Source organism: Phalacrocorax aristotelis, chromosome 9, assembly GCF_949628215.1.
Source record: "Phalacrocorax aristotelis chromosome 9, bGulAri2.1, whole genome shotgun sequence".
Lineage (NCBI taxonomy): Eukaryota > Metazoa > Chordata > Aves > Suliformes > Phalacrocoracidae > Phalacrocorax > Phalacrocorax aristotelis.
Window position 1 is genome coordinate 7,961,237 of NC_134284.1, and position 26,404 is coordinate 7,987,640.

The following is a 26,404-nucleotide window of genomic DNA, read 5'->3' on the forward strand; positions in this document are numbered from 1 at the left end:
TTAAAGTATTGAATGGGGAACAATTTTGAGCCTAAGTTTCTAAGCAAGTTCCACTGCAAAAGTTAACCTACTTTTTCACACTTATTTTTATACTGTTTGTTCATTAGCATTTTAAGAGAACAAATAGGATGTACACATTCTTTTTTCTTACCCAGCTGATCTTCACATACACCATTCACAGTGCCATAAAGTTCAAATCCAGACAGGGAGAGGTAGTGTGTTTGCCCACTGGCATTCTTTCCCATCTGCTTTATTCTAACATGTCTCCAACCTTGTTTCTCATCTTTTGGAGGATCTAAAGGCCATGTTGCTGTAGACCTTTAAATTTATTAGAAATGGGGTGTGGGTCAGGGACAAAAAAAAAAAAAAAAAAAAGAGAGAAAAAACCTTAGTACCAAAGCAAACAAAACTAGAATGCTGACATGTATGGATAAAATCAGAAAACTGCCAAAAATACAAGATACATAAAGCCCATTAACATTAGGGACAAACTCTGGATGAGTGCTGGTTTTACTATCTTCTAAAAAAAAACCATCAAATACAAAACTTACATAATGGCATTTGTACTTTTCCATCACTGTGAACCATAGAGAGAACTTATGAATCATTTCTTTCCCAGCCCATCCGTGATAATTTAGATCACCTACCATTTCTTGATATAGTTCTGTTATTACACCTACAGTACACATTAAATTAGTCTACAGCCAAGTATGTTTTTAACTGAGCTCAGTTTTATAAAAAGTGATAAAATACAGTGACATACCCTGGTTCATTGAGACTACAGTCATCAACATGAGTATACAAAGTAGTCCAGTTCTGTCCATCCTTGGATACCTGGAAAACCCAATTTCTGAGGGCAGATCGTCCGTAACCTCGAGCATGGCGTAATGTATAAGCTGATGGTATAACCCAAAGGCCAAGATCTATGGCAAACCAAGCATTCTTATCATCATTAGTATGACAATTGAGAGCTGAACTGTCACGGCTTAGGATGTCTTCTAAACGGCCATAAGGCAGATTTCTTCCTTCTGAGGATGTAACCACTACTAACCCATAGGCTGCTGGATTTACCCACTCATATGCAGTTCTATATTAAAAAGAAAAATGTACTGTTCAATTATTACTTACATTAAAAAAACAGGTATCAGTAACACTTGACATTTACTGTAAATTGTATACTACAGCTGAATTTATTACAAGCCAAAATGATTAATATAACTTTAGATCATTGCTAACTTTAGAGATGTTCCACTCACCACTTTACTACAGGAAGAAAAAAAACAAAAACACCAAACACCAAAAAACCCACGAAACAAAACAAACCTAACCCACCACACAACGAAAACACCCCCGCCGTAACCAGGAAAAATCAACACCACCACCCCACCCCAAAAACCCCAAAACACAAAATCAAACAAAACAAAACCACAGCAAATGAAAGCAAAGATCAAAACTTCCCCACCCCTTCATTTCTTAGGTAAGCATACAAACAAATTCTTAACACAACTTCAGAGATTCGTATTTTTCTATTATTTAAGTAGAGCAAAAAGAAACGTAATTCTATTGATCAGTGAAAGCAAAAATACCTCCTACTCCTAAAAAACTGTAACAGATTTCATTTCATTATGAATTCCTTCTCCCCACCCTGCCTCATAGATCAGTTTATTGTGTCCGACCTCAAAATATTTAGCTTTGTAATAACTCACTTGGCATTTGTCCCAATCCAGTAAATAATTCCGTTTTCATCAAAATCGTGTTGATGCCTGAACACAAACGTCTGGCCTTCACGTAGTTTTCGTACAAATACAAATGAAGCCCTATCAAAGTCGTACCATTGCTTTGCCACCTACGTATGAATGAAAAGAAATCTAGTATTAGAGAGACAGAACACGACCATTCCTTGTGAACTCCGTGTGTAGTATGTTACTCACCATTTTCAGGAGATACTGTTCTAGAGATTCAACAGTTGCCAGTGGCTCCATCTTTAGCATTCTACCAGTTCGATCTATTAAAGATGTCTCCCCTGAGGCACGTTCCAAACGAAACCTCAAACGCCGTGTTAATATCTAAAAGAGTAAGCTAAGCATTAATATAGGCTATTCTATTTAGGATTTGTAATTTTATGAAAAGCAATATATTTCACTACAACATTTTTAGTATTTTATGTTGTGCAACTTAAGCAAACTATATTCTAATTTAATCCTTTAAAAAGTAATTCCCTAGTAGTCCATTTTTTCAATTAACCGAACAGTTCTTCAATATGACAGTCAATAAGTCAATTACATATTCAAGCTAATATTTTCTCAATTTTTGTGTGTTTTCATAGCTTTTATTTCCAAATCTTGTAGACTAGAAACGTCAATAATATGAAATCGGAAAATGCTTTTTCAAAATATTCAGTAGCAACAGTGTTTCTGCAACTGCTTTCTCATAATTTAACATCAAAACAAATATTCACACTTCACTGCTGTCTTGCAAAATCCTGAAGTGTGCTTTCAAACAGAAGAAAAAATAAGATTCCACACAAACGGGACAAAACCAAGTAATATTTTTAGCCAAACTGCAGCTTTCCTTTACAAGCCACTGCTGATCCTGCAGGTGTCTCGTATTACCAAATGAGCACATAGCCCTCAAAGGGGCCCTTTTAACTATTATAGCCCATCCCTAGTCATCACAAATAAACACATCTTATAACTGGCTTCAACAAAATGCTCATTCAAGTAATACTGATACTTACTAGGGGGCATATTCCCATATAAAGAGAACAAAAAATGAAGACAAAAGAAAGAACAAACATCTTTTCGATCAAAATTTACTTTCACTTCAGTGTAAAAGTGACAGTAGAAGAACACACAAATATTTAGGTTGAGTGTTAGAAGAAATAAACGCCAAGAAGTTTGTTGTTCTTTACCTGATTCTACCCATCTTTACAAGAATATGCTTTCATACAGACTTCTTGTGTATAACTTTTCCTGAAATTCACATATAACAATCATTCAGTATGATATACTGTTATTACTGTACATTTACCTGAAGATTATACGTAGATCCTGGTGTATCATACAAGTGGAGAGGTAGACGTTCAATAGATTCTAACACTGCTATCAGTTTCCGAATTAATGCAACTGCTGGACGACTGTGAAAGTGAACAGTTACTATGTTACCACACAACCAAGAGAAAAAGAAAAATGTACAGTATCTCAGGGAATAATACCCAGCTGTAGCAACTACCTCTGCAGGCTATTTCGACAGATATCATCTGTTCTAGTTACATGGTTACAGCACAGTAAGAAAAATATTAATCTGCACAGTGATGAACAAAAGTCACCTTTATATTTGTCAACAGATGCACATTCAGTATAGCTGACTCTTAAAAATAGAAGTAATTCAGTGTAATTTTCAATTGCTACTTCAAGAGCAGATGCTGCCTTTTAAGACCAATTTTCTACTCCAGAGAAAGACAAACTGAAATGGTAAGGACAGTTTCTTTGTCTTTAAATCATTTTAGACATACCATACTGCCTCACAGATGCAAAGTGGTCTTTTGGTTTGGTTTTGGTTTTACCTTTCGTCGTCTTCATTTTCACTGAATGCTGTTTTGAAAACGTTTATTCTCTCTACCAGTTGACTACAGTCTTGTTTCACATCTAAATCGACGTTCTAAGAGAAAAAACAAAACCACATTACTTCCAATACAGAGCAATATATTCATTCTTTATACTAGCAAAAATATCTGTTAAGTCTCACTGAACTCTGTGTTTAAAATCTGTATGTGAAAAGCTAAATATCAGCCATTAGAACTAACCAGTGTTGATTTAAAGATTTTTAATGGCTTATTTGAACTGAAGTCATCTATCGCGATAGCATGTATGCAATGGGTAGACCACTTGCTCTAGCAATTCTGCCTGATTTTCATCAAGAGGGGACAAAGCCACATTTATAGCAGATTTTTTAAATGAAGGCACATGCCAACTTTTTTTTGTTGTTTAGAAAGTTTCCTTCAGATACTTGCATTCTATGAACTCACATTATTTAAAACTGTAAGCAACGATTGAACTAAGCCACTACTGCACATTTCATATGGAGAAATGGTATTCTCATCCTTCAATAGTACAATTAAGTTTTCCAGAGCAGTCTTCATTAAATCTCTCCAAGTATTTTCTCCTTCGATACACTGGAAAACAAAAATATAATTATGGTGAAACAAGGTAACAATTTTCCCACTGGCTTCCTTTGAAAAATGACGTCCCAGTAAAGTACATAACTAGGAATTACATGCATTAAAAGACCCCACATTTCAGATAAATTGCGACTTTCCTTTACATCACAACAGACTAGTCTGATCATTATTTGATTTCCACCAACATCACACATTATAAATTAAAAGTAGTACACTTACCTGTCTGTTTGTATGAAGTTCCCATGCAGACTCTAACTGTGTTGCTATGTTCCTCAGTGTTACAACTACTCCTCGAGGCATGCTTTCAACAGCTTTAAAGTGATCATCATATAAATCTCTCGCCATAGTGCGTACCTACAGATGGATTTTGATAACCAGAAGTCATACGTCACTGTAATGAGACTATTATTCTCCAAGACACTAGAAACTTGGTCATCTTTTTTAAAGTCATCCATGACAGACACCAAGAAATAGGGAAAAACTGAAACCTATCATGCATCATGAAATGCAAAGTTTGTGAAAGGATAAAAATACAGGAGAAATAAACGGAAATACTCACAATCTTATTGGAACTTATAGAAACTAAGCTCACCATCATATATTAAATTACAGCACAAAGGTAGGAGAAAAGACAGGACTCTCCATCTGTGTATATCTCTGTTTAGAACTGTACCATGGATCTGGTAATCTTTTTAGAGGTAAGATTAAGGGGGTTTTTATATGGTTTCTGAATGCTCTACTCACATTCCTTAGATCAACTCACACAAAAAGTCCTTACGTGACCTTACACTAAGAATGAGTTTTTCTACAAAGTGTGGATTACACAAGATACTGATTTGATAAAATAAGTTCTTATTAACAACATTTTGCTTACAAGAAAGTTTAAAAAAAATCTTCCTTTTTCATTATCATCACATGTCCTACTACAGTATGTTTCACAAGCTTCGGAGCTACACGGTGCAATCTCAGGTATGAAAGAGCACTGCCTTCGTCATTCCACCTATCCTCATTCATACAGTATTTTAATTTTCAATTTAGCATCACATTTCCTCAGATATAAGTGTCCTTTCATGCTGCAGATTTTTGGTATAGAACATATTAGCTGCACTGTTGGAAACTGCAAGAGAGGTCAAGACTGAAGATGAGCTCAAGCCCTTCGCAGCAGCTAGGCACAGAACATAATATTATTTTGTGTTCTCGTAAAAAGCTTAATACTCTATGTCTTAGTTCCTCTTCTTTCCCCTCAGTTTCAGAAGGGAAAGAAGAATTTTAGAGAAGCCTAAAATGAGGGCATTTACACATTTTGCTTCACTAACACAACCCTACAGTACAGGCCATTCACTTCCATCCTTCTATCTGTCACGACATCCAGTCTAAAATCAGTAGCAGAACGTAGCGAACAGAAGTAACATATGCCTCTGATACAACTGTAGTACTGATCATACCATCTTTTCTTTTTGCATAAGAAAAACCTACAGAATTATACAAATATAGGTCAGGAGAACTGGATTTCCTTACATTTTTTAAAATAAAATTTGTTTTCCTCTAGAAGAGGAGAGTGTACTATGACTGTTGGATAAAAGCACCTGCAGAAGTCCTTCGTTCTGAGTGAAGTTTTCCACTTCAAGCTTAGCATAAAACTCTGTCTAGCTGAAATCAGATTTTAATCCTCCAAGAGGAAACTACAACTCCATAAACATGTTATAAAGTAAAACAAACTCAATTAAATTCTAAGTATAAAATTCACAGATGCTCACCAACCTTTTGCTTTGTCTTCTCCAGTTTAGACTTCAGCTTTCTTCCTCTTTTGCCTGTCCAGCCAGTCACAAATTCTGACCCTGTAACATATTTTTAGAAATCTCACAATTTCTCTCAGGTATGAAAGGCAAACAAACAGAAAAACTACCTCATAAGCTTGCTCCTACCTGCACATAACACATACCTACATACTTACCCAAAGAGGTTTCAGCTGTAAACGAATGCTTTGTTCCTCTGTTCGATTCAAACACAAAGCCCGGCAGATCTTCTTTCAATATTGTAGCTTGCTGACCATCGGAATTGTGAATAGCAATTTCTCCTTCTTTTAAACAGGTGAGTGACCAGTTCCCCACAGTAAGTTTCGTTGGCCCTGGTGCTGATAAAATTGGCTGGCTTGTGGTAGATGGTTTTACTTGGCTTCGAGCTCTTTGCAACTTCTCAAGGAACTCACTCCTACTTTCTATTTAAAAAGACACAAACATTTTTTTTTTCTTCCAACAATTGATTCTACCATCACATCTCAAACAATTTTTTTTTTTTTGTAAGAGCAAAACAACTGAGTACATTCAATGCAAAATTAAGTTTGAAATTAAGGGTCTTAAAGTGTTCTAAATTTCTTCCCAGTATATTTCTGTACTTCAACAGTGATTATTCCATGATTGCATCAAAGTGGACAATGCAATTCTTTCTGTATGTTGCTACTGAGAGATGTATTAATTCATCTTTACAATTGTGATAGGAAGATCAAAGAAATCCATTATAAACTTTTAGTCTTGCAAAAATATTTTATTTCATGAACTATTCTCAAAAGTGAGTTTTTAGAAATAAGAAATCAAATGAATCCTCCAACAGGAAAACAGCAATCAACTTCATAGCTTAAAGGAAGCAGAGGAAAGATGTTGGAGCCATATAAAATTCAGAAAAAATTTCACAAAACTTTATAAGAAGTCTGACAATCACTATGTGCTAAAAGCAAATTTGAGCTGAAAAATAGCTATTTGCTCCGATTAAGTGCCACAAAGGCACCCCAAAAAAATTTTTATAAGCTGTACTAAAACTTCTATTCATCTGCTTGGTAGAATCTCTGCATTCACCTCAGAGAAAGTAAGAAAGCCACGATTACATTACTTAACACAATGACATTACGTTAACTCAAGTTATAATGCAGATGTTGCTATTCCTCTTTTAGTAATTACAAAATTTTAAGGGCCTCTATACTTCTAAGAAAAACATGAAATTAAATAAAATCTAATGGCACCATATAAGACTTGATTAAACACTAATATTTATATGGAGATATTTAATAGATGACAAAAAGGATCACATCCAACTAAAAGTATACATAGATATGTAAGTAATCCAGCCTAGAATTATTCCAAACAACTATGTCAGTTTTAATTAAATTATATTTTGATATTGTAGTAATTAAAAGGCTGCACACTACATCTGAAATATTAGTTAGCATAATTCCAGAAAATTTGATGAGTTCATAATTTAAATAAAAATTCATATACAATAAAAATGCAAAAACCTCATTAATGTCAAGATTACACCTCAACTTCAAAGTTAACAAGTATCCTCATCTTTCAGTATGTTTAGATAAATAGAACTTTTGTAGTCCATGCACGTGTAAAATTGCTGTTTTCCTTTTGCTGCAATGACTTATGCTCTCAGTTTTTAAAATTTGCCATTTTTCTTGTTGTATAATACAAAAATAAATATGTACTCTTGAAGCATAACATTCTTTATTGCTTAAAATCCACAGCATCCAGAGAGAAGGTTTATGAAAATAATTTTGAAATTTCATATGCAAAATTAAAATTCTATTAGTGAAACCTTTCTAAATTTCCATTATTACCTTTTAACAAATTTATTATATAGCATGTCAGACTGAAAGTGCAATGATTATATATGGCTGGGAATTTTGAGACTCACTTAAAGCTTCAGAATTACCATTAAATTTCAATTTTTTGCATTGAACTTTTATTTGTTTTATTTTGTCTAAAAATTCAAACAAAACGAGTATTAAGCTCATGTGGAGAGGGGTGAGTACAGACCTTCCAAAAATGTTCATAGGATAAATATTTCCCCCTCCCACCCCAACTTTCATCATGCAATACACATTAACAAATTCCATTACTCAACCCTCTATATTCTTGCCAGTCATGAAGTTACTAAACAGTATACCATGAGATTCACCGGTAATGATTTAGGACAGCAGAACATATAGTATAGTTCAGGACTTAAAGATACTATTCTGAGTCTATAATGTATTGTAGTAATTTTAGTGAAACTGAACAAATACTAGATTTTTATCTCTTAGGTAAAAGAGGCTGCTTGCACATGCTTAGAGCTAATGGTTGAAGTCCAGACAAATTACGCTGCCATGTCAGCACTCTTAGCAGATGTCTATTTGACAAAAAGTCGCAAGAGCCTCATTTAATCTTAGTTTAGCTCCTTCCCTTCCATAATGTCCATGCCAGGGATCTTGTTCAAAAACATTAAGAGGCTGATATGAAGAGATACATCTTAAGTTCTCAGTTTTACTTCTTTTGTTTTAAGTTCTCTTCACTCCAAATTCATCTGAGCCTTTCCCATTCCACTAATCTTGTATGGAAATAGTAAAGCCTCATCCCCGTCCGTGCCCACATCATTTGGAAGGAAGAAAGCAGAAGTAGCATCCAGGGGCTATGAGGATTTAAGAAGTTAACCTCATGGATCTTAAAATTGTACCATATGATAAACAATTATCTCAACACAGAAATTGTTTACCTTTTAAGGTATTAGCCTTGTTAAAAAGAATGCGAGGATATGCTTTCTGACAAAAAAAAAAAAACACAACCTCTAGGTGTGGTTTCGAGCTGTGTTATAATCTAGAAACACAGTAGACCACATCGTCCTCATGACCCAAAATTGATGGATAAAGTCATCAGCACTTCATATCTATCCTGAATCATAATATGTTCTGTTATTTCACTCAACGGCTTGTTGAAAACATAATATTGCAAAGCATTTTACGTCTGCTGGTTCATAAATGCATGAACTGTTGCAAAAAAGATGAACCCATAAAGAAGGGTTGTTTCTGCATCCAGAACAAGTTGCATATTCTGTACAGAAAATTAAAACCACCTGTGCATTGCCAGGGCATAAGGTCTGTTCCCTTATCCTCTCTCCAAACAAACAATTAAGACACTGTAATTTGTTTCCCAATCTCAATGAGAAACTTTCCATTACTTTGTCTTCAAACACATGCAATTTCATTCTGCTAGCTAGAAGCAAACAACAAATTGCCATCTCAACCTGCTTTTCCTGGGACGGCCACTACAAAGTGCTTTTAATGACTGGGGTGAAAAAATTAAGTATGCATGGAGAAGAATCAAAACAAAACGAAGTTAATACACTTTTACTGGCAAGATGTTTGCTTAACACAATTCACCAAGGAAGTAAAGTTATGGTCACATGCTATCTGATAAAAAACATCACAATTAACTGACCACCTTCCACCTGTTTACATCCTTTACTATTTAGTAAGCCAATTCCTGCAAAACAAAATAGCTCCAATCAAATTATATAAACAAATATAACAGTCTCAAAACTTAACTTGGACTTGCATTGTAAAGAAACTACCTGAACTATCAGATCCTCCTTCAGGGCTGCCACTGGAATACATTGTGGCCAGTTTTCCATCCAAGATAAATCTGAACCATCCATTACTACCATTAGATAGCTCCAGGGCTGCAGCATCACTCCAGATATACAGGCAGTCCCTTCCCCTAATGATTGACCAGTCTCTCCAGTGATATGGTTTACCCTGTTGCAGTTCTTTAGCATCCTCCTGTGGTTCATCCTCCTGTAATAAAATTGTATTGAAATAAAAACCCCAACCCATTAAAAACCCAAAACCACACAAAACGCAGACATTTTAAAAAGGTTTGAGGAGAAGAATTACTCAAACTAGAAGTATAGGAACTATACTCTTCTGTCTGTAAAATGTATCTTTACGATTATTCTTTAATAGAGAAAGATACTTTTAAGAAGTTTTCTTTCAGATACAAATTTATCTGCTCAACAATAACAGCAGCCTAATGACTGGGACATCCAACTCTGTTCAAAACTTGTGAGAAAAAGAATCACAAAGCAGTTGAGGTTGGAAGGGACCTCTGGAGGCCATCTACACCAAACCCATGCTCAGGCAGGGCCACCTAGAGCTAGTTGTCCAGGACCATGTCTATAAACCTTAACCGAATGGATACCAAGTGATCTGTTATCCATTCAGTTCATCTGAGTGGTCAGTAATATAACTGCTAAATTGGTAAATATCTTCAATATGCACTTAAGATTCTCACTAAGCAGAAAAGTATTTTTTTATATTTTTAATATATTCCATAATGTTTGAAACATCTGCAATTATTTGATTTGTGTACATTGCAAGAGATGAACAGCAATGTGCCAAGAAGGCCAAGGGTATCCTGGGATGCATTATCGTCCCCTTCTACTCTGCCTTAGTGAGGCCACATCTGGAGTACTGCATCCAGTTCTGGGCTCCCCAATTCAAGAAATACAGGGGACTAAAGGAGAGAGTCCATTGGAGAGCTACGAAGATGATCAGGGGACTGGAGCACCCTCTTATGATGAAAGGCTGAGAGACTTGGGTTTGTTCAGCCTGGAGAAGACTGAGGGGGAATCTTACCAATGCCTGTAAATATCTAAAGGGTCTGTGTCAAGAGGATGGGGCCAGACTCTTTTCAGAGGTGCCTAACGACAGGACAAGGGGCAATGGGCACAAGTTGGAGCACAGGAAGTTCCACCTGAATAGGAGAAAAAACCCCTTCCCTGTGCGGGTGCCAGAGCAGTGGCACAGGCTGCCCAGGGAGGCTGTGGAGTCCCTTCCCTGGAGACACTCAAACCCCGCCTGGACACGTTCCTGTGCCCCCTGCGCTAGGTGTGCCTGCTCAAGCAGGGGGGGTTGGATGAGATGATCTCCAGAGGTCCCTTCCAACCCCTACCAGGCTGTGATTCTGTTCAGAAAGGATTCCTTTTGTTTAGCAATCATTTTCAAAACGCCAGACAAGAAGTGTCAGTCAGCTTGACCACAAGTGAGTATAAATAGGAAAACTAAGCAGATAATAATGTACTAACAGAAAATGAAGTTACAGAAAGCAACAACGAAACCAATTAAAACAAGCGGTGTACAATAAGCATTAATTTAATAACCTACCTAACTACATTCCCCTGGACATTTTTGTAACACTGAAATTTGTACTAGAAGTGTTAGTTTTACAGGAACAAATAAAGCTATAAATTCTGTACTTACTTTCTCAGGTTTAGACTCCTCTTCATTCTCATCATCAGATGATGGCCCCGCCAAAGTTGACACTTTACTAATTACACCAAGTCTAGCCAGTTGATCTAGAAAAAGATCACCACCTTTATCGACCAAATCCCTTATGATTTGCAAGGCTAGCAAATGGCCGTCATCATCATCCTGTAATACATTGGGATGGAAAGGAAATAAAGAATATCTCTTTACTTAAAAGTATCTTTACATGCTGAACTTCACATGTAGTCAGAGATGGAGGCTATAAACACTTCAGGGTGTTATTAATAAGTAGGTGGAATCCATGAGCCTCACCCCCTTTTTTGCACTGGTTTCATAGAAGGACATTTTCTTTCTTCCTACCTCTTGATCAAGAACTGTAGCTGTTATCTCAACCAGTATTGTGGGCAGATTGTGGCCAGCATCAGAGTCACAAACCTCTTTCAGCAGCGCCTCAGAACAAAAATGTATCATTTTTCTAATGAGGGCAAGACTCGCTTTCCTTTAAAAAAGATCACAGGAAAGAAACGATTCTTAGAAAGACAAAGCAAGCAGTAATCAAAGCAACCAAAAGATTCAAGATAAAACTGCTCTTGCACTACATTTACACATGCTTTCAAACCAGAAAACTTCTTAAAATGAGTGCCAGTTCTGGTTATCGGAACCAAAATTGGTTATTGTTAACAAGTCCTAGATTATCTCTAAGAATAATTCACCTACTGATCTTTTTTAATTCTACAGCACTATGAGTCTAATGTATCTTTCTCTCCTCAACCCTTCTCTAGGTAAATATATTTACATGTCGTCTTTATTCACTCTTAGTGATGACAATTCACTTCTGCACATTTTGTCTTCCTCCCAGGTATCCAGCCTTCCGTTTCTGTCACATACTTCCCATGTTTTGGTAAGAACCTTTAGAGTTTTAAGGGCTAAAATTACTATTAGACTATTACTATTAGATCACACAGAGAGCCAAACTACTCCCTTCCACAATCTGCAACAAGAGTTAATCATGCACAGATTGTTTACAGAGTTTCTTATTTCCTTCTTTTAAAATGACCTAGTTTAAGCTTCCCATCATCAGCTCATTAGAGTCTCTCTCCACTAGAGTCCCTTTTTATCTTACACTTTCACCCCTCAAAGTACCTATAAATACTGGGAACACAAATAAGAGATTAAGCAAATGTTACATTTGTAGTGTAAAAGGCTGAGAGCTTATGGTCAGATGCAATTTATCACAACCATTATGCCACCCACAGTACTCCTTTTCAAGTATTAAATTAGATTACATTCTTTTAATTCTCTCAGTAAGAGGCATCTTCTCCTGTTAAGAAGCCTTCTGAAACAACTTTTTCCAGTCTTTCCGATTTTCCAGTGAATGTATCTTGATATCACTTCATTAGTTTTCCTCTCCTAAATTACTACTTTCATTATAGTGGCTACAAACAGCTGTAACCAAATCCACAGTATATGCAGTCTATACAAGGTACTATAAGAGCATAGTATTCTTCCATCATGCTACCACAGTCAAGAGTACGCTTCTCTCCCTCCATTAGTCTAACCAACCATATTTTTTCTAAGACACCACTTCTCCAGGAAAGAAAAAGAGCTGCTTAAAATACTAAGTTAAAATTAGACTTGCAACACTTTTCAAACCACCACTTGTACCCAAATAGGAACTTTTTTACATGTCATTTGCATTACTTAAACTTTCAGATGTTATAATTTTTACTGAAAAAAATCCCACCTTGGCTTTTTTAACAGAGGGTATCAAGGAATTCAAAATCTGCAGGAAAATTGTCTATCGTGTCTATTACCTTATTGAAGGCAACATAGTTTGTTGAAATGTTTGTGCAAACACAGGCAATAATCTTCTCAAGTATATGGGTGCCATTTCTGGATCTCCTTTGGGTTCATTACATTCTTCCTCATCCTTGTTTGCATCTTTCTTTTTCTTCTCATCTCCTTTGTTAACAGGACACATCCAGTCTCCTAAAAAGTATTTTTTCCAAAAAAATATTCAATGGCAAAAAACAACCAACCAACCAAAAGCCCCCTTCAAATAAAGATGTTAATAATGATGTTAAGTGCCAGAACAGTTGCATTCCTAAAAATACAAAATTTACATGTGCAAGACTTCTTGAAGAGAACTGTTTGATAACAAGTACCACCAAACATCACTCACAGGAGACGCTCAAAGTCCTTAAAGTGAACTAAATACGAACACATACCCCACCACCCATGGCTCCAGCACAACAAAAGCCTCGTGTACAGGTAAAGTGCAGTTCCCATGTAGAAAGAAAGGATGCTAGAGGAGCTACCAAGGCTGACATCCTCTGAACCCACAGCAAAATCCCAGTCTAGCCCCGTTCCACAGCTGACGAACAGGACAACTGGCACTGCTCGTGCTGAGTCTGCAGTTTCCTTAGTAATCTCCATCCCTTAAGAACATCTAAAAGATTAAGGTTTTCATATGTACCTTGCAGGTTAAAGGAAGGTTGGTCACAAAATACTGTTTTTTAAAAATGAATCTTAATAGAGTAGAACTCTAAAATTGCATTACTTATATATGTTAAGTATTTCTATGAGCAAGGGTACGGAATTAAAAACTGCACTCACCTGGAGACTGAAGAATAGCTACTACTTCACTGTGCCCCCTTTCGCGAGCTTTGTCTAAAGGAGTTTTCCCATCTTCATCTCTCAAATCAGGGTTTGCACCATGTCGTAAGAGAGTCTGAGAAAAAATATTTTGAAATATGAAAAAATTCAGATTCCTTCCTCCAAAGGAGTAAACATGTTTTTCATACATCTTTCCTACACTTCTGCTCCTAAACAAAGTTAGAACAGTACTGTTTTTTATATCTGTAGAGCTAATACAAAACTACTTTTATTCATATTACTGCCCTATCATAACCAAAAAATTATATTTTGATAAACTCTGTAAAACACATGTAAATATTTGACAGTGGACACAAACGTATTGCAAAGACATTTTGTACAGAACAAGGCAAAAAGTCCGTATGTAAGGCTTTCTAACAGTGCCTGTTTAAATCATACCTTTGCTACCTGAGGTCTTCCAAAACACGCTGCATAATGTAATGAGGATGACCTCTGACCTCTGTTAACATCAGCACCCCTTTCACAGAGAAATTCTACCTGTGAACAAGAAAAAGGAAACTAGTTTTTTCACTTCTTTCTTTACATAAATAATCTAAGCTTTTAGGATTCTGTAAAACTAGTTTACCATTTCCTGAGTTCCAAAAGCTGAGGCCCAGTTTAAAAGAGTTTGTCCTACATCATCCATAAAATTCACTTCAAAAGCTGAAAGATACAATTAAATAAAATAATTAAAGCTCCCAGAATTACAAATTAAACTTCATCAGTGTTCTTTAAATAAATGGTAGGTCTTAAAAAAAATGTAGCATCATCAATAATTCTAGGGAAGCATTTATGCCCTTAATTGCAATTAAAGAAAGTAGCATAGGAATTATTACTAACAAGATCTGTTGCGTATTAAACAAAGTAAATGAACTTGTATATGAAAAATTTCAAGGCAGTACCTAAGTATTTGTTATGACGCCGTAGACTATAGAAGTAAAAGATACTTTATCTCATTTTCCTTTTCAGAGTATTTTTGCTTACCTCCTGTGTCAATAGCATCTATCAGTGCATCAGTATCCTTACTGCGGATGCAATCTATCAGCTGCCGATGAGAACGTTCCCCAGAACTATCCAGTCTTCGCAATCCTGGGATTCTGCCTGTAGATCCAGCACTGGATTTTGGCAGGGCTTTTCTCCCTTCGAACAGTAGCACCAAAAGAAGATCTACTAACCGCATGGTATCCAGTACACATCTCTCATCACCCTGCAACGCACTTTCTATAGAATCTGGGAGTTCAGATCTTAGGAGATCCTGGAAATAATTAAAAGTCTGAACAATAAAAAATATACAGGGCTTTAGAAAATACTATCAGAACTGGGTTTCATTTCCATATGAAATGGTTCCTTTTTTCCCCTCTTTATAAATAACCTATGTGTATGTGTGTATATATTAAAAAAATAAAAACTATAGATCTATGTATCTATAATATAAAACAGCAACACAAATCTTGCATATGCTAAAGTACATGAAGGGAAAAGCCTATGAGAACAAAAAGCTGTAGTGTAAAAGGATTTCTTACATGTGTTACTACTGGAGAGCCTCTACACAGGGTTGACAACAGGCTTACAATAGTTGACACCTGATTACTTAATTTAGAATCTGCAGCTGTGGCTGGTGCTCCAGTGCTACTCCGTCCAGGTTTGCAAGCTGAAGATGGTCCTAGTGCTGCCCCACCAGCAGCTGCCATGCGAGATAACAACTCCTCAGTTAATCCATGCTTAGCTAATGGAGCTGGGTCAACTCCACGCCGCGTGAATCTGTCAGCCAAGGAAGCAAAGCATCTCAGAGCTCCATCTGAAACCTAAGAAAGAAGTACAAGAGAGAAGATGAAAAGTCTGTTACTTAAGATGAGAAGATGCTACGGGGGTATTCACAAGAACGCAGGACACACAGAAGCTGATTTCCCCAGGTTCCCTTCAAAGTCAATGAACAGAGGAGACATTTTAAGCCAGAAACTTGGAGTCGGAACCCAATAGTGCTCTGAACTGCTCAATGAAGGACTGTATTGTTGTTGGGGTTTCCCCCCTTTCTCTCTACTGATGTTATACAGAAACCAAGAAAACTATTTGTCTTTATCTGAAGTTCAGCACTGTGAGCATCTCCTTTACTATATGACCAAACCCCCAAATCGATCTAGAAAAACAAGTTTAATAATCAAATTCCCGAATTAATAGATGTTGGAAGTATATTTTAAAAACAGTTTTTAGTTACAGATGTTTTTCTCACACAGGAAACAACTATTTGTAATCCCCACTAGCACAGTTTGAAAAAACCAAAGCTATCCCACGGCTTTGTATTCAAATATGGAGTGCTTAACCTTCTGGTTGTTCTGATGTCAGAAAGTATTAAAGCAGATTTCTAGTAATAAAACTTAAAGAACAAAAAAATAAAAAACCAGAAGCCCTAAACATCAAGAAAACACATTATGAGGTTTTACTTCTTTTCACACATTTACTGAATTTTGGATTTGTTCCTCCAAGGACAATGAAGATAATTTTTAAATTTCTGTGCAGTGTTGTCTTCTATATTTATAGAACATAAAATATTTGAATATGTTGTAGTTTTATATTCATAATATTATGCTGATGTTATACTAATTTGGTGCTTTCTATTAAAAGAAATACTATCAAACAAGTCACCAGCTGAGGCACCAACTCAAAACTCCTGAAGAATTAAACTGACAGTGATGTTCAATAGCTAAAAGTTGTATTTAAAGGTCTACATACTTCTTGTGAGTAGAAGAAATTTTTCAGTTGGACCAAACCTAAAAATAGTACCAACTGGGAAAAGCAGATTTTAGATAATCCAGATTGTCCCCTGAGCACCTGACCCAGGGACATGCAAGTATTTTTGTGACAATAAAATACAAACTCCCAAATTCAGGTTTGTCACTGAAGGGGACAAAAACCCAAACCAAAACACACACACAAAAAAACCACAAACCAGTGACACTGTGGAAACAAGGCTTACTGATGATCCTCTTAATCTGGCAAAAAATACTGCTGGCCAACTGCCCAGGAAAGTATCCAACTTCTTTTTGTGTCAGTATTGAAAAGAAATGGAGGTTTTGCCTTTAATATCTCTCTCATTTACACACTAAAAGTGTCTCCATCTGTCAGATCAGGAGGTTTGCATAAGCATATCAAGATGAGCTGCTTCTGGCACATTTGCCTTCTTAGATGTGCAGTAGCAAACCAGACCGGTGTCAAGATATGGTAAAAAAATAAAATAAAATAAAAAACAAAAAACCACAAAACAAAAAAGCCCCCACCCCTCACAAAACAAAAACCCAACAATTACTAGTCTTCACCAAACTTTAAGTTACTACAGTTCTTACTCCCTAAAATGTCATCAACTTCTAGTGCAGCCCATTATCAAATTATTGTCAGCTGTCACACCAAGGGCTTAAATACAGTTACTCATCAGCACACAGTACAAGATTAGAGTATTAGCCAGACTTCATGAAGTTAAAATCTTAAACCTCCATTAAGTTTGCAAAGACTTGAAAAACAAAGTTTTCCCTGAATAAATGCAAAAGCATGTTAAACTTCTGGCATGGTTTCTGTCTCTACATGCCAAGCATTCTGATTTATCAGTACGCTTTTGCAAGGGCTTTTTTCTTTAACTTGTAATGGTCACTACTCATGGCCTCTGGTATTTTGCTCCAGTTCTTTGACAGCACAATGGATAAACAATTCTGCCAATCTCTATGCAATCTGTATAGACAGAATCCATAAGGATTTTTACCAGAACAGCTGTCAGAAATACACAAGAAAGGTTCAGCTTATTTAGCATGCTGCATTAGCAGCATCAGTTCACAAAGCACAAGAGTACTGTAGAAGGTATTTACGTACCTTCTCACAAACTGCAAGTTGAGTAAAAAGGTTAAAAAACCAAATTTATAGATAAGCCATTCTTGGGGCCACATTGATCTGATCTGAATTCTTCCCTCAAGTGATGTTACTAACTGGCAGCCCACACAAAAAGCGACCAAACCTGACAGAGTTAAAAGGATGCAGGGGACAACCAACAACTTTACAAAGTTAGTTGTTGGGCATATCCATACACACATCAACATTCATTGTAAATCTGAGGCTTGTTTCACACGAAACAAATTTCTCAAGGATACTGGTACAGATTTACTTATTATCATCTGGGTTACTCCAGTGTTAAGCACACTTAACTGCTAAAAGATTAAGTTAATTTGAACTCTCATTCAGATCTCCAACCCCGCCATCAATTGCTTTCTTTCAAACACATTGTAAATTGGGAAACAGTTAAAATACTACAGACTTATGGTCTAAATATCAGGATTAGCTTGCCTGAGATGATCAGTGCATTAATGAAGTTACATAATGTCTAAAGAACATTGTAGCTTGTTCTGAAGGGGTGAGTGTGACACTCCCCTGCCAAACGAGTCTTTTAGATCTTTTTGAAACTATATTAAAGACATTTATCTTGCAAGCAAAAAGATTTCGTCTCCTCAAATATGATGTGCTTAATAAACCAGACAAGGGGCAGGGGGGTGCAGAGAAAGGAATGAGGAGAGAGGTGGGGGCAAAATGGGGACTGAGAATAGTATGGACAAGAAGCCTGGCGAGGGTACAGCAAGAATTTTACTAAATAGCTATTGCAAAGCATTAGTATGCCATACACAAAAGGATTATACTCATAAGAAGATAATTCCTCTAGGATTCATTTTCTAGATTTTACCAGGACAACTTTATGTCAGGTTAATAAAACTACAATAAAGGTGTGGTGCTGCATCTATAGTAGTACCATTTAAGCTGGCTTACAATGTCATATTTTAGCATTGATTATGGATGTTTTTATTGTTTCTCTTAGCCTGGCAATAGAAAAATAAACCAAATTGATTTTTGTCTCTTATTTATGTTCAATTTAATAATGACTGAGGTGCAGACATATAGCAATAATTACTTTGGAAAGCGTATCAAAAGGCACTGAAAAAAGTTACAGGCTATTTTTCAATGAAGTTTTCAGAGGTTAAATAAGATCATATTCACACAACAGTGCTTAGAGTCAAATGCTAAGCAGTATTTTTATCCTCTTGTCATCACAACTGTAAAGGAAACTATCATAATATCCACATATAACAACTACTGTATAAACATATAGTATGGAGGCTATATACAAAATACCTAGCCATTCGTTTATTAAACATAATGGAAGTTAAATTCACAGCATATTGAGCCAACTATTACATTACCTGGTGGTCTTCATGTTTTAATAAACTAGACAGCGATTCCACACAGATCTCTAATGAGGAATCCTGAGGCTCCATTTTGCCACAGAGTCTGGATACTACAGCCATAGCTGAATGCAAAGTATCTTTATGAACAAGGTGTCCACTGTCACGAATGAACGTCAGAACACAATTCAACCCTCCGGCTTCAAACACAGCTCCTGACTCACGGGTACAGATTAATTCTAACACCTATGACGAAATGAAATTTAATTAGAATGAAGTACACAAAAAGTCAGTTATGTGTTTATACCCATCTACAGAACTGGTTAAGAAACAAAAACAGAATAAAAAAAAATCCCCTCTTCCTCAACACCCAGAAGGGGCCAAAGCCTCCAGTACTCTAGTAGTTAGTGTTTTCTTAAAAACTACAGAAGCGAATACAAGAATATCCCCCCAATAGCATGGTCATAAAAGGTGTTCATGAGAGTCAGCTAGAAAATAGTATCTTCTCCTGGAAGAATTAAGTCTTTGGATAAACACACAAATGAGCGGCCTGAAACTTCCAGGAGTACTGTTACTCCAGTACTTCAGTGATGGACTTTTGAGCAGACTAGAACCAGTAAATAGGAAATAATTGCATAAAGTCTGATGCCATGGTAATCAAGGACTCAAACTATATGCTATCATATGGTCACGAGTTATGCTTTAGATGAGGTTTTTAAGGGACTTGTAAATTTTTTCTGAAAACTTCACAAGGGCACAGAAGAGCTCTGCCTAGTGCTACTGAAGAGACAGCAGATCGTTTTTTTTTTTAGAGCAGGTGATTTATCTATATCTGGAGCAGTTCTTCATTCCCTTTTTAGCATAAAATTATCCCTTAGCATTCTGGTGATGTAAGATAAAGAGGAAAACTTTCTGCTGATGTTTTTGCTTCTTTTTCTATACGTTTTTTTAAAGGTATCTCAACTTTGAAGAGCACCAGACTGACAGTAAAGATAAGCAGCATTGCTCACATGTACATTTTTATCATACTCCATGTTTTTGCTTCACATTTTAATAAAATAAATAGGATTAGAATATGAGGAGGCTCTTCAGAAACCGGAAATTTTCCAGCTCCTTCTTAAAAACAGAAGGTTCTTCAGCACACATACCTTCACACATTGCTCAGCCAGATCCCTGCTCGTTCTGTTGTTAAGTTCAACAACTACTAAGCGATTACAAAGTGCCTTGATAGCTCCATCCACTCCCACAATCCTACGGGTGCATTCGGCTGATACATCCAGATAGTATGTTATGGCACGAGCTGTTACTTCTAATACATTGTCTGGAGCACTTTCATCGAGAAAAATTTTGCACAGTGCTGGTAAAAAAGTTCGAGGAGGGCATCTGCAGGAAAAAAAAACCACACAACAACACATTACTAAGTTGTACAATTTTCTCTACATTAAGTAATTTAATCCACTTCCACATTAACAGACTAATGCTTTTCATGCTGACGTGATTTGCTCGATTAGTGCATAGTTGGTTCAGAGCATTCATTTAGAACGCTAGGACGCAGCCGTCTCAGAGACCCCAAAATTCAAATCAGTAATCTGAAAATCACAGAATCATTAGGGTTGGAAGAGACTTCTAGGATCATCAAGTCCAACCATCAACCAAACACTACCATGCCTCCTAAACCGTGTCCCAGAGTGCCATGTCTACATATTTTTTTTAACACCTCCAGGGCTGGTGACTCCACCACCTCTCTGGGCAGCCTGTTCCAATGCCCGACCACCCTTTCAGTAAAGAAATATTTTCCTAATATCCAATCTAACCCCCCCCCCGACGCAGTCTGAAGCCATTTCCTCTCATTCTATTGCTAGTGACCTGGGAGAAGAGACCAACACCCACCTCACTACAACCTCCTTTCAGGTAGTTGTAGAGAACCATAAGGTCACCCCTCAGCCTCCTCTTCTCCAGGCCAAACAACGCCAGTTCCCTCAGCCACTCCTGAGAAGGCCTGCTCTCCAGACCCTTCACCAGCTTCACTGCCCTCCTCTGGACACGCTCCAGCAACTCAATGTCCTTCTTGTACTGAGGGGCCCAAAACTGAACACAATATTCAAGGTGCGGCCTCACCAGTGCCGAGTACAGGGGCATGATCACTGCCCAAAAGTGATGCTGTATTGTGGGAGGAACCCCGCAGAAAAAAATATTCTTGAAATTTTACAACCACGCAGGGAAAAAATTATCCCCTTGGGAAATTATTCTAGGAATTAACCTCACATCACCAACCAGAACACATTTTTTTCTTAACAGAGCTTCAAGGTTCACGATGGTAAATAGCCACGTAATATGTTCAATATAAAGACTGCAGATTTTGGGTTTGCTACAAAATTTAATTCTCCGAGTGGTCCTTCTTCCCTATGTTATAAACATTCTCACTTGTCTTTTTATCCTACGTCAGCTTCCTCCCCCCACTGCCTCATTCTTTTTCCCTAACCACACTGAGAACATATTTAATTAATTCAGCTTGCTTCTATTGCATTTTCTCTTCATATCCATGCCTCAGTAGCTTCTGGCTCTCCTCCTTATTGTTAGCCTCATTTCCATATGCAAGGACGGTCAAGAACATCCCCACAACTTCACAACAAAGTAAGCAAGCTGCAACAGTCCTTATTCTATCCCTCTGACATAATAGGATACAAACCAAGCTGGATGGTCATAATAATGCTTTTCACTATTATGGCAGCTCTGGTTAAGATTGTTTTCGATCAGAAGTTCTCAGACATGGAGCTATACTTTTAAGACAATTTATCTTCCCTTAGCATACTTACCTAGCAATAACTAACATAACGATTGTTCACTACAGTGGTAAAACACTTCCAAGGTAGTGGTGGGGAATTAAGTGAATGGGATATATGCTGCAACAGTAGTCAAAATAACTGGATACCTCAGCCCTAGATGTAGGAGATCAGACTAAACCTACAGGAGGCAAATATTGCAAGCTTTTTTTTTTTTTTTTTTTAAACGAGGGGTTTGATCTACAAAACTTTTCTAAACTTGGTGTAAAACCTTCCTAAATCCAAATGAGAAAGAAAAAAAACATAGCATGCTTTTTGGTCTGGAAGACAGGTGAAGTGCTCATTGATGAATCATTCTGAAGACTAACCCAGAGGTCATTCCATATCCCATCTGGTACGCACAGTGACTCATACAAAGGCATCAAATCTTGCGACAGCAAAATGCTAATAGTTTCCTTGAATATCTGGCCATGCTTTATGAAATAATTAAAGAATACTGCCTGACAAATAAATATACTACCCAATGATCCTTAATCACGAATTGATAAGTGAAGCTTCGATAAAGGCCTATCCAGCCTAAATCTGTTATTTAACTCCACATCTATCTTAAGAAGAGTTTACACAGTAACTTTGCATTTTAAAGACATTATCCACTGAACAAAAAAGTCTGAAATTTGTCCTCATTATTAGATGACTATCATACAATGATACAAGAAGCACGGCAGTACATAATATTTAAAGCAGACAGTGCTACCTGTTCCAGAGTTTTGGTGCTGGATCTTTTACACAGCATTTTATGCAATACCAGACAGATCACTAAAACTTTGCTATGAACAGTGTTCTTCAAACATTATATTGCAAGGAAAAAATTTACTAGTAAACACAAATCTTAAAAACAAAAAAAAACCACACACCGAAACGAAACCCACACAAATATAATCAACTGGAAGGTAAGGAGCTCCTCTGTCTCCATTGTAATACTAGCAACTAGTAGTCGATTTCCAGAAACAGCAGCAGAAAAAACACATCTAGATTTTTATAGGCCATTAAAAGCAATACTTCGCAAATCTAATGTTTACTTTTTTCCTATGATTTAACAGTTTATAAAAAGACACAGCACAAATGGAACTTGGGAGTATTTTCTGAAAATAGAAATTTAAGAATTTGGAAGAAATTCCTTCCCGTCCTTAAAACACCTGCCCACAAGAGCCAGTTACCCAGCGGATCAGCAAAAATACAAAGTTACTAATAGCCTATCGTTTATATTGAATTTTTGGCCCCACACAAATGCCAGTGCACTGTATCAGCAACACTGCTCTTATAAGAGCCCAGCTCAGTGGCGATAACTTAAGGGTTTGGGTTCTTTTTAAATTACTTTTTGCCAGAACTTCTAGCTATATTAGTCAGAGACCATACTTTTTCAATTAGAAGGCAAATAACAACCTCCACTTGCTGTCAGGACATTTGTTTTCTGACTTGGAATAATTTCCAGTCCTCCAATAAGGAAACCAAGTTGTATCATAAGGTTTCAGGAAGAAACTGTAGGCTTGTCATACATTTCACCTGTGGGAATTACTTGGTTCTCAAAATAAAAAGCTACCCAGACTTCAATTGTTTTTGTAGACTATGGTAATACGTGTTGAATTCCTATAAAAGTAGCTTCAACTTCACTTGTTCTGAAAAAATAAAATTATTTATCCTTTCTGAAAATAGCAACTGATCTAATTTGAATAAGAGCTTTCACAAATTCTTTCAAGCTACTTCAATCTCTGAGCTCCATGCTTCTTTTAACAGTTTGATTTTGTGTTTCATTTTTTGCAGGGTTTTTTTGTTGTTTTGTTTTTTGTTTGTTTGGGTGTTTTTTTGGTTTTTACTTTTGTTGAATATTGCTAGCAAACAGGAAGTTGAAAGCTAGACTATACCGTACAGAAGAGGCAGCAAAAACATTTAATAAGAGATTTATTAAGGACAATGAAGACTGAAGAGAAAAAAAAGCAGGGGGAAAAAAAGCAATGCTGAAGGTTTAAGTGCTAAGGAATCAGTTCTTTTTCCCCTCCTTTTTCCTGCAGCAAATCAAGAATCAACACACATAAAAATCACAGGCTTGAAAGTAAAACAGAACAAAACACACCAGCTTTGTGGCATGAACTTTTATGCACTATCTGCTCCAGTACATGCTAGTTTACCAGAAACTAAGTATTTGTGATGCATATTATCTTTAATATCTTTTTTCTTTTCAAAAATTAAGTCATAGCACTTCAATGTGGAACTCAATAAATAGTTTTAAACAGTTGCCTGTTACCTAGCAGTGGAAAGTCCAGCCTTCCAATTGAATGCTCTGGACCAACTATATACTAATCTAACAAATCATATAACCAATGTGTAACAGAAGAATGTATAGTAAAAAAGCTGAAAACCAAGATGGTTTATGAAGAAGCACCAGTCATACAATGATGCATATAGATAATAAGAAGCTTGACTGTTATTACTGCTCATACAAATTTAGAAGTAACATAAGTGTAAACTTCCTTTTTCTTAGACATTATCAGGAATATGGCAAAACAAAAAAAAAGGGAAGACAAATCAAAACAGAATTTTTTCCTTAGCCTCCAAAACAGAGACTTCATATGTTTGACAGTTTATTATTTGTACAGTTGTGTCATCATCTTCCCCATCATGTCTCTCAACTCAAATGGGTTCAAGTCCTACACAGTACAGTAATACAAATTCAGTTGTTATCCCTAAAGTCATACCAGACAGTAAAATGCATGCAGAAGCCTGATTTATTTCTGAGGAAAGCAAAACAGACAGACCTGGATTCTATCAGCCCTGAGTCTCTGCCAGTGAGACTGTCAAAAAATATTTTTATTATTGTTTTATGAACACTGCCTTAACGATCTATTATATACTGCTAGTACTCTTTCAGAGGGATCACAGCTGGCAGGAGATCCAACTTGTTTTTTCAAGCCCCTTGTTTTTTCAAGAGGATGATAGCAACACTGACATTAACTTTGAAAATAAAGTCATCAGTTGTATTCTCAGATACAAAAGACACATTTGGCCAATGCAGCCCACCATACACTGATTTGCCTATATAGGACCTCTATGCTATCTTGTCCGCTGCTCTGTAATATTACTTCAGGCCAATACTTTGCTCTAAGCAGCAGAGTTCTTTAACATTTTGAACTTGTAATTATATTACCAGCAGAAAAAGAAACAAATTTATTATGCTAGCCAAATATACAAGATTCTTCACTACTCATAACAGCTTTTCTAGTCATCTACAGGCCTTTTAAAATTCTACGAAAACACAATTATTGAGTTATATTTGTATGCATTTCTGAACTACATCTTCAAGAAGCTGAGCCCAAACCTCTTCAGATAGTCTTTCACTCTGTGGGTGTTAAGAGCTTGAGACAAGAAAAAAAACATTATTAGTATATGTAAAAACAGTATTCCAATTGTGCAGTTTTTGATTAATAAAATATTTCTGTGCTGAACTAAGTGAAACAATTCAGTAGCAGAAGCTTCTTGGGACAACTGTAATTGATTGGCCTTCATTAATACCACATAAGGAAGCAGGCAGGAATGCATACACACATGCATTCCCTGCAAGTTTAAAATATTGCCTTCTTCCCACTTATTGCAGTCTTGTGATCATTAGACACAGTAGATAAGACTGAGCATCACTCATGACTAGCTCTGAACTTCTCATTGCCTTCTCATATGCAGAAAAGTTCCTCACAATGTTAGGACCTCCTTTTCCTCATCTATTGCCTCCAACGTACAAGTCATTAGCGTTTGTCACACTGCGGCATGAGAGGGCTCACCACAGATGAGGATCTCCCTGCACTACCAGAGCAAAACAACACATTCCATCCTAGAGAACTTAAAGTATAACTGTACAATAGGACAGACACAGACATGAGAATGCACACTAATCATCCCACAGTGTTACACCTTATCTTGCTACCTCAGCAGTTTTGACAACTGCTATTTACTGTTTAGCATATTTTTTATTCCGCCTTCTCCAAAAGCTTTCAAAAGAATGAATTGCACTGCGGCTGTTACGCCGACCACTGCTACCTAAATTGTCGCTCTGAACGTACATGCAGAATGACCAGGTAAGAATGATGCTCTACGTATCTTTACTCAGAGCAATAATATTCAGAACAAGAGGAAGACTTACAACCTACATGCAAAGAGCTACTCTTACTGAAGGTTGCAAAAGAACATTGACCTTGGTTCTGTAATCATTAAAGATACATCCTCTGCAAAAATATTTGGCATTGGAAGATTTGCTAGAATCAAGAGCAGCAGCTGAATAAAGAGAGAGCAAATTTATTACACAATTAGATAAACCACATGGGCTGCTACAGTTTTAAACAGAAGGATTAACATGCTTACGAAACACCCTTAATACAAAGCAAAAAAACCAAATAAACTTCAATATTCTGCAGTAAAACATCACTGTATTTATTTCATGGTGAAAACC

The 26,404-nt window shown here is 36.6% G+C and overlaps 1 protein-coding gene across 13 annotated transcripts in view; it reads right to left on the reverse strand.

The window, feature by feature from the left end:
- The window catches only part of HECTD1 (HECT domain E3 ubiquitin protein ligase 1), a 64,080-nt gene that overhangs the window by 24,647 nt on the left and 13,029 nt on the right, over nucleotides 1–26,404 (reverse strand). For 6 of the 13 annotated variants that reach the window (XM_075103285.1, XM_075103279.1, XM_075103286.1 and 3 more), the window contains exons 3-23: nucleotides 20,275–20,509; nucleotides 19,145–19,372; nucleotides 15,437–15,718; nucleotides 14,898–15,186; nucleotides 14,500–14,576; nucleotides 14,313–14,411; nucleotides 13,875–13,989; nucleotides 13,073–13,247; nucleotides 11,619–11,757; nucleotides 11,253–11,423; nucleotides 9,566–9,788; nucleotides 6,123–6,398; nucleotides 5,942–6,018; nucleotides 4,400–4,534; nucleotides 4,028–4,174; nucleotides 3,566–3,660; nucleotides 3,031–3,136; nucleotides 1,932–2,066; nucleotides 1,707–1,846; nucleotides 764–1,087; nucleotides 152–318 (exon numbers count right to left, since the gene is read on the reverse strand). In XM_075103285.1, coding sequence (XP_074959386.1) covers nucleotides 152–318; nucleotides 764–1,087; nucleotides 1,707–1,846; nucleotides 1,932–2,066; nucleotides 3,031–3,136; nucleotides 3,566–3,660; nucleotides 4,028–4,174; nucleotides 4,400–4,534; nucleotides 5,942–6,018; nucleotides 6,123–6,398; nucleotides 9,566–9,788; nucleotides 11,253–11,423; nucleotides 11,619–11,757; nucleotides 13,073–13,247; nucleotides 13,875–13,989; nucleotides 14,313–14,411; nucleotides 14,500–14,576; nucleotides 14,898–15,186; nucleotides 15,437–15,718; nucleotides 19,145–19,372; nucleotides 20,275–20,509 — 3,635 coding nt within the window. The remainder of the gene's footprint in view (nucleotides 1–151; nucleotides 319–763; nucleotides 1,088–1,706; nucleotides 1,847–1,931; nucleotides 2,067–3,030; nucleotides 3,137–3,565; nucleotides 3,661–4,027; nucleotides 4,175–4,399; nucleotides 4,535–5,941; nucleotides 6,019–6,122; nucleotides 6,399–9,565; nucleotides 9,789–11,252; nucleotides 11,424–11,618; nucleotides 11,758–13,072; nucleotides 13,248–13,874; nucleotides 13,990–14,312; nucleotides 14,412–14,499; nucleotides 14,577–14,897; nucleotides 15,187–15,436; nucleotides 15,719–19,144; nucleotides 19,373–20,274; nucleotides 20,510–26,404) is intronic. The other 7 variants (XM_075103288.1, XM_075103281.1, XM_075103287.1 and 4 more) reach the window with 3 other exon arrangements.